This window comes from Montipora foliosa, chromosome 9 (assembly GCF_036669935.1).
Source record: "Montipora foliosa isolate CH-2021 chromosome 9, ASM3666993v2, whole genome shotgun sequence".
NCBI classification, from domain to species: domain Eukaryota; kingdom Metazoa; phylum Cnidaria; class Anthozoa; order Scleractinia; family Acroporidae; genus Montipora; species Montipora foliosa.
In genome coordinates, this window is record NC_090877.1 from 38,404,948 (window position 1) to 38,413,170 (window position 8,223).

Below are 8,223 nucleotides of genomic sequence, written 5' to 3' on the forward strand. Positions count from 1 at the left end.
AAGCCTGTTACGTTGGGCGCTGGTCCGTTGCGAGTTCAATTTTTTTTATTTCATGGTACTGAGGTTTATCCACGAAAATCATAGTGAATAAAATTCGTACTGATTCTAAACGCAGCCAATCAGGAACACGAACGTCAAAATTTCGCTGTGAAGAAATATCAAGCAGAAATATCACCAAGCAGCGACGCGAACGACGAAATTTCACTAGTGATGAATGAACGCATCGAATGGGACATTATCCGACAGCCAATGCACAAAAACCGAGCGGTTTACGTAATGACCGACGGAAAGGTTTGCTTCTGTTTGCTCAGTTGGGGAATTTATTTTAGAACAAGAAAGCAAAAATACCACTGAAAAAAAAACGAGATGTAAGATTGCTTGAAAAACGTTTGAAATTCAAGGTCGAAGACAGGAAAATGAACGTCATTCCAGAAGTTGAGCTGAATGAATTAGTTCATCAGCTAATTTGTCATCTGTGTCTGCACTAAAGAAGTACTTGTTGACGGGGAGTCAACCTCACTGCTGAAGTGATGGAGTTATGTGGTCGAATTTCTTTCGGTCGCTGATTATCCTAAATGTAAAGTTTTGCATACTGAATTCTTTTGATATTCTTTGCTGATGTGTTAGATCACATGACGTCATTTATTAATCAATAGCTTAAAAGTTTAGCATGTAAGCGTTGTTTATTATGTATTATGTAAATTCAGTCACGCACAAACTCCGGCGCATTGCATTCTTATACCAGCTAGTGAGTCCTCGATCCAGCTCTCGCAAGATGTTAAAGTTAGTATTGATTGGCCATTAAATAGGAAATTTCAAATTAAAATAAACAAGAGTCTTTTTGAAATCACGAATTAAGACTTGGGTCAATTTGTTTTTAGTTAACGTAGTTTTGAAATACGAAGGAAAAAAAAAATGGCGTTTTGATCATAGTACCAATTTAAGTTAATTGGAACACTAATTTGCATGGCTTTACGTCATCAAAACCCAAGACCTACTTGCAGGCGTTTGACGCTCCAATTTCTTACAAATTAAAAATGTGGTAATTTTGTAATACAACCTATAACTATTCTAGTAATAGTTGACACTATACTTTCCCCCGCTTTTAAGTATAATCTATAGCTAAGAGTAGAGTTCAGTGTGAATGGTCCACAATCCTGGACAAAAAGATGGGGGCAGCGAGCAAGCTCTCCCCTACCCCTACTTACAATGTTGATAATCGGGTGATTTAAATCTCTACAGCATTGATTAGGGGAATGGGTGATACGTGATCCAGCTCAAGTGTCCCAACTTCTTTTGGCCGGAATTGCAGGTAGAGAATGGCCGTTTACAAACGGTGCAGCTTTAGCATAGGGTACTGATTGATGTTGAGGAGGGGAGAGAACAAATCGGTGCTGAATATGAAAAGGGCGTTGCACAGTTTGGTATCGTTAAAAATGCAAGGAATATAGGTTACATCATGGTGGCTACGGTGGTGTGCCACCTTTAATGTCAGTGCTTGATCTGGTTTATGTAATCGCAGATACAGGATTAAACGGCCAACAATGCAACTCATGACATCGTGGTTTTGCCTGTTTATTCGATTTTTGTGTTCCGATAATTTATTCGCAAGTTTACTAAAACTTTGAAAGAACTGATACTTTTGGTCTCAGGCAAAAATGCAGCACAAATATAATAATAACTTGCGGCCTTTTTCTTCAATCCACGTCGAGTTCAATCTTGGGTATTTCTAAACAACAACCACTTCTGGGGACAGATCCTTGTAAAATTTTGGAACCACGACAAATAGCTGCTCCAGCTGTCGATTGCACCGCACATAACGTGTGGTCGCGACAAAATAACATCAATCCAAGGGAGACTTGCTGTTAAGCGGTTTCATGAAAAACATGGGTTTATTGGGAGTTCTCAGTCTCTCGCGGGGTCATTAAACATACCCTAGGTAGATGTTATGTTATCGTATCCTGTGCATGACTCTCCGTGACAGATGGCAAGATATTTTCAACAATAATGTTAAACCCCCTCAATGTAGTTTGCCGAATTACCAATACCCCCTTGATTGTGACGTTACGTTTCCATGTATCGCTATCGGCCGTTTTCTGCTTAGCGTTCTGGCAAATCGACATTTTGCCTGGTACACAAACTATACACGCCGACTACAATGATGCTTCCTCCGGATTTTGTCTGTGGGCAAAATCCCTCCAGGGGGCAATAAGAGTCCAGTAAGCGCGGACAACCGACAACGATGCCTTTGGGCAGGCAAAATCCCTGCGAGGGCGGCAATGCAAATGGTACCGCACCTCTTCCCTTGTCTTTATCTTTCTTCTTTCCATCCGAACGGCAGTCCTTCCCCACTACAAGACAATCTCTCGCTTCTATAGTCTTTCGTTTTTTGGTCCGCGTGCGGTCAAGGTCCAGTAGCGTTACAAGTTCATGCATGTAAATTGCATAGCTAGATCACCGTAAGACAAATCTTTCCCTACTCGTTACTCTAGTAGCCTGCGAACGCAGACGTATTTCTGGCGGTCTTTTGACCACCGGAAATTCGTCTGCGTTTGCAGGTTATTGCTCTAGGTGTTTTTTGTTTGCTTTTGTTTTGTTTTTTTTGAAGCATTCGACAATCGTAATCTCATATTCTCCCTATTTCTGTCATACGCTTCTCACGCGGAAGTCACAAGGTGACTCACACAGAGAAACTGATACAAAAGCACCACACGATTTCTTACTCCGTGATCAAGACATTTAGTTTCACTCCGTGATCGAGACAGGTCGCATAAACGTCTCGACAAAGTATTTTCCCGTCATTGGATATAGTTTCAGAATAACTTGAAACATGTTGCTAGTTCCGCTGGTTGTGCTCTACTTTGTATTCTTTTTAACTGATGTCGAAGCGTCGAAACTTCATCATCCCAATTTACCGGAAGAAAACATGAATGTGGTGAGTTAAGTTGCCGTTTTAATTATTTAATTTTCCAAATAAGACATTATTCTAATGATATATACCGGAAAAAAAATCCTTAAGTCAAAATTTTAAATTAAATGATCGCAGCGAAAGATTGAAGAATTCTTTTAATGAAATACCATGTCCTTTGTCTCGCTGTTACAATGACTGACGTAATAAACCGAAGAAAACAGTTTTATCAGGTCACTAACTTATTAGTTTTTTTTTTTTTTTTCACATTGGGGTTAAAACAACAATCACTATCAAAAGATAATTTTGTTGAACTGAAATCTTTTAACCTCGAAAGTGAAAATCGTTTTGCTGAATAACGTCAACATGCACGTGCATGCACATCTGAAACATTAATCTGAACTTTCAATTTTCAACGGAATTTGAGCAGAAGACCCTTTTTTTTTACATTTCCCTGTCGCTTTGGGAACGAGGGAAGACATCTCCATCAGTTACAGCAATCCGCAACGGTTCATGACACTATCTAAACTCGTGTGACACCTTTGGAAGCTTCCCTGTCAAAAAAAGCGAACAAACATACAGAGTTTTCTAAGAAACGCGTCATGCCAACATTAGGGACCTTAAGATCTACGACGGCGACGTCGACGAAAACGTCCCCTCAAAATAGAACTTTGCTTTAGTAAAAGTCTTTCGCGACTATTCCATCACGTTCACTTCGTACAATGTGGGCGAAGTATCCTAAAAATAAATTGGTACGAGTGGTTTCAGACTGAAAATGCAGAATGAAATATTCCCTGTTGCATGCTCACGTTGTCGTCAAAACCTAAAATTTAGTGATTTCACGTCGTCGTCACGCAGAGAACTGCAAAAATATGAGCTAAAATCCGTGCTGCACGTGCAGCACGATTATTTATGCTCTTTTAACCAATGATGTCGTTGTTTTGTGGAGTTTTCGTCGACGTCGTCGTCGTAGATCTTAAGCTCCCCACTGGCATTCCGCTACGCCCTCATATTATAGGCCATTATATTACTGAAAAACGTTTGTGCTTTTTAGTTGGCCCAAAATGCCCATCATTTCCTTATGGATCCAAAGACAGGGAATGACTTACTTTGCCCTGCTATTGCTCTTTACACATGCATCGTTTTCTCTTATTGTGAGTCACTGAATATTCATTTCCACCAATGTTTCCTTCGTTCTCCTCTCCGCACCACCCGGCTGCAAATTTAATTTAATTCCATTATAATTTTCATGCATTTCCATAACATTCATGGTGATGTTGCATCGCATACTAAAAGCTGGTAGAAACGTGAAAATAAGCAATAACAAAGCAATCATAATTGCTTTACTCGAAGACACAAGCAATAATCGGTTGGGAGGAACGAATACCACAGTTGAAGAGTCGGAAATCGAGCCTAGTTTATCGGTGTTTTGCCAAAAATCAAAAACAAACTGCTTGGCTTTAAAGTGACTTTTTGATTTAGACAAGAGAATACAAGTAAAGCTACGATCCTGGCAGTTATGAACGCTTTAGCAATTGCGAAGAGAAGTTGGAAAATTTCAGGACTTCAACGGGGTTTGAACCCGTGACCTCGCAATGATGGTGCGACGCTCCGGCATCGCGAGGTCACGTGTTTAAACCCCGTTGGAGTCCTGAATTTTTCAGGCTTCCCTACGCACTTGCTAAAATTGCGTTTATAACTGCGAGGATCATAGTTTTGCTTGATTTCATATCCGCAGTTCAATGTATGATTTCTTTCATATATCATTTCGTTCAATGATACAAATGAATACAGTCAACATCGACACCAAAGGGACAGGCCAAAGTGTGCGTATTAGAGAAGTTTCCATATTATAGAGGTCACCACGATGACATCATTTTAAAAACTTCACTGACACTTTTGAGTGTTCAGTAACTAGAAATATATTAGGTTAAGTATATATATGTAAACTGACTAATGTACGATTTAACAAATAGATTCCATGTTGCCGTGCGTCTGTTCAGTAATAGATCACAGATGACGTCAAAATGTGGTAAGAACAAAAAAGTAGCACACGAGGCGATAGCCGAGTGTGTCGCTGAAGTCCTCAGAGAACTATTACTTAGAAATAGCTTTGAATAAGCTAGTCAGTTCGGGATCCCTGGAATTTAAGGATCACTGTTTGTTGAAGTCATTATTTGTATTGAGTGAGCTCTCTCTTTTAGAAGTTCTTTTTCTTTAATATTTTCGGAAGTTGTTCCAGAAATCTTGATCTTATATTAGACAACCTATGGCTGAAATGATTTTGTGTCTTATAAAGCTTATTTCGAGGTCAAACCGTCCTGGTATTGACCAAAATGAGCAAGCTGTTGGAGTACGTGACTCGATTCCAGCACTGTGTCTTTATGAACAACTGATCTGCCAAAAATTCGAAAAATTGTATAGTATTGAACAAAATAAAAGTTTTTCTTTTTCATATTGTTATTAAAAAAAAAACAAAACAAACAAAGCAAAAACGTCCAAGCCTTTTTGCAAGAACGAAGAATCGAAGACAATAAATGCACTTTAGCGATGTCTGTTTTATGTGAATCCCTGTCGCGAGGCGGGCCGCGTTCCGGGGTGTCTACAAAACGAAGACCTAAGCCCTAAGACCTAAGACCCAAAAACGAAGACTAGTATTTTTTTTTTTTTTGCAAGCCTATGAAACCAGAGACAATCAAATCGGTTTAATGCCTTGCCTCAGGCACCAAATGATGCGATTTAAATTAGTGGGGTCTTCGTTTTGTAGATAAGGCCGGCTCGAACTACAAAACGAAGACCCCCGCTTAAATGCTCTGTTCGTTACAAGCTGACACTAAATCAATGGCTCAATCAATCATTCGTTTAAGCGATTAGCTTTAGGGCATTTTCAATTCCGAAACAATGAAACGGAGGACATAAATAAACAACTGACACTCCGCCACAGTCCACAGTCTGCGATATTACATAACACTCGAACAAGGCACTTAAGCGAGGGTCTTCGTTTTGTAGTTCGAGCCGGCCTTATCTTCCACTAATTTCGCATCATTTGGTGCCTGAGGCAAGGCGTTCAACCGGTTTGACTGTCTCTGGTTTCATAGGCTTGCAAAAAAAACTAGTCTTCGTTTTTGGGTCTTAGGTCTTAGGTCTTACGTCTTCCTTTTGTAGACACCCCTGCGTGGGTTGCGTGAGGAAACCCAATTATCTTCGATTAGTGTTACATGTAGACCCGCGCTTCGCTTTATTGATTGGAAATATACGTTTCTATTCTTCAACTCAACTTCTCTTCCGTTCGCTTGTAGGAAAGGGCACAAATCGTCGCTTATTTTCTCCCTAGTGGCTACATCAAGCATAATAAAAAATATGAACAAACGCGCGTAAAGCACTCCGTACTAGAGCTTCTTAAATCTTCCAGGTTCACTAACCACATTGTTTTTCCTGTAGACTCAAATAATTCGTTATCATGGTTACCCAGCAGAGGAGTATACCGTTCAAACGGAAGACGGTTATCTCCTCTACATTCAGAGAATACCAGCAGGACGAAAACAGCTCAGAGAGGATTTTAGTGAAGGTCCCAAGCCAGTGGTATTCCTACAGCATGGTCTGTTGTGCGCTTCGTCAAATTGGGTCACAAACCTGCCTAACCAAAGCTTTGGCTTCATTCTGGCTGATGCGGGGTTTGATGTTTGGTTGGGCAATTTGAGAGGAAATACTTATGGACGACGTCATATCAAGCTCTCCGTGCTGTCGGCTCAGTTTTGGAATTTCAGGTAGGTTTGGTTTCGGGTCAAAATCTTTTCATTAAGGACTTAAAAGGAAGTGTCTCATGTCTCTGCCCATGGGCTAACTGTCACCTCAGCCCATTTAATTTAATGGTTATTGAAACAATGGAAAGAACTGATGCAGAAAACGGAAGCAATGCATGGCATAGATGTGGAATTACTCACTGGAATTACTTCTGCAATCGTTCCCTTTGCGTTACTGATGAACCTACTGCATGCGAAAAGATAACTCTAAGTGCAATCCATAAAAAAAGTACTCTTTTTCCATTCGAATTGTGCGGAAGTGGAATAGCCTACCAGGGTCCATAGTTGAGGCTGGGAGTCTGAGCCGTTTTAAGAATGCACTGAAGTGATTTTTAAATATTCATTAGTTAACTATAACTATCGCTTTTATTGATTCTCAATTCCATGTTTTATATATTTATTGTACATAGTTTATACATGTTTTCTATTTTTTTTGTTAGGGAAACTTCATTTAGTCGACCTCTAGTTTTTCCTTTTCAAGAAATCCAAAATACTTTTTGCTTGTTTTATGTTGGGGAGTATTAACATAGGGATGACCTATTTACTTCCCTTTCAAGATGTCTTTTGTAACTTAGGCTCTTGCATCTTGAATAAATAAATAAGCTATATCTAACTCTTGCGTTATGACAACTCGTGCGTAGAATAAAATGTTCGGCACGTGCAATAAATTCAATAGTCAAAACGACATTTGATATATTCTGTATCTTCCACCAAATTTGGACCTCAGTCGTTCAGTGTATTCGCTTTAATACTCTCTGTGATTAATGAACATCATCTGGCTCAGTACGAAACTGTACAATTTACTCCTGCCAGCGCCAAATCTTGGACGTGCGCAAAACTGTAAAACTATCCTTTTAAGATCTACGACCGTTCGTCGACGAGAGCGCCTCAAACCAATAATGTTGTAAGTTCAAAGAGGAAACTGAAATACCGTACTGCACGTGCAGCACGCACGTGTCAAACAGTTTTCACGCGCGCTCTTGCTAACCCAATGCAGCGCGCGCGAGAGGTTGCCAAAGAAATAAACATGGCTTCAATAGAGAAATCATTTTTATTTGCTCAATGTTTCCGCTATGTGTGCACTGTTTTTCCGCATAATTGAACAAAGTGTTTTGGTGGTTTTAGTCTTTTATGAGAAAGGTATGTCTGAAAAGGTAACGATACAAAGAACTCCGCAATTCGCAGATTTTTCTTTGTTATCGAAGTAACCGAAAGAACCTCAAAGAACCCAGTTCAATGCAGCGCCTGCGTAGTATATTAAAAAAATCCGATTGAATGCGGAATAGCTTTCTTGGAAATACGCCTATTTCTCGAGAACCACTCGCTAGAATTTAACGAAATTTAGCACGACAGTATTTTAGGAAATAAGTAACTGGAGTATTGAAAAAAAATTGAACTTTTGATAGAGGAAATTCTAGATATTCCAGTGAACCTTCAACAAGGGATCATTAAAGATCTCTCTGTCAAATTATTATTAAAATAGTGTTAACTTGTGAGCATCGTTACAAGCTT

General features: G+C 39.6%; 1 protein-coding gene across 1 annotated transcript in view; it reads left to right on the forward strand.

Annotated features, from left to right (window-relative positions):
- Positions 1-1,676: 1,676 nt before the first annotated feature.
- The window catches only part of LOC137969471 (lysosomal acid lipase/cholesteryl ester hydrolase-like), a 17,127-nt gene continuing 10,580 nt past the window's right edge, over positions 1,677-8,223 (forward strand). The window contains 2 exon segments of the mRNA XM_068815721.1: positions 1,677-2,935; positions 6,350-6,675. Coding sequence (XP_068671822.1) covers positions 2,831-2,935; positions 6,350-6,675 — 431 coding nt within the window. The 5' untranslated portion in view covers positions 1,677-2,830.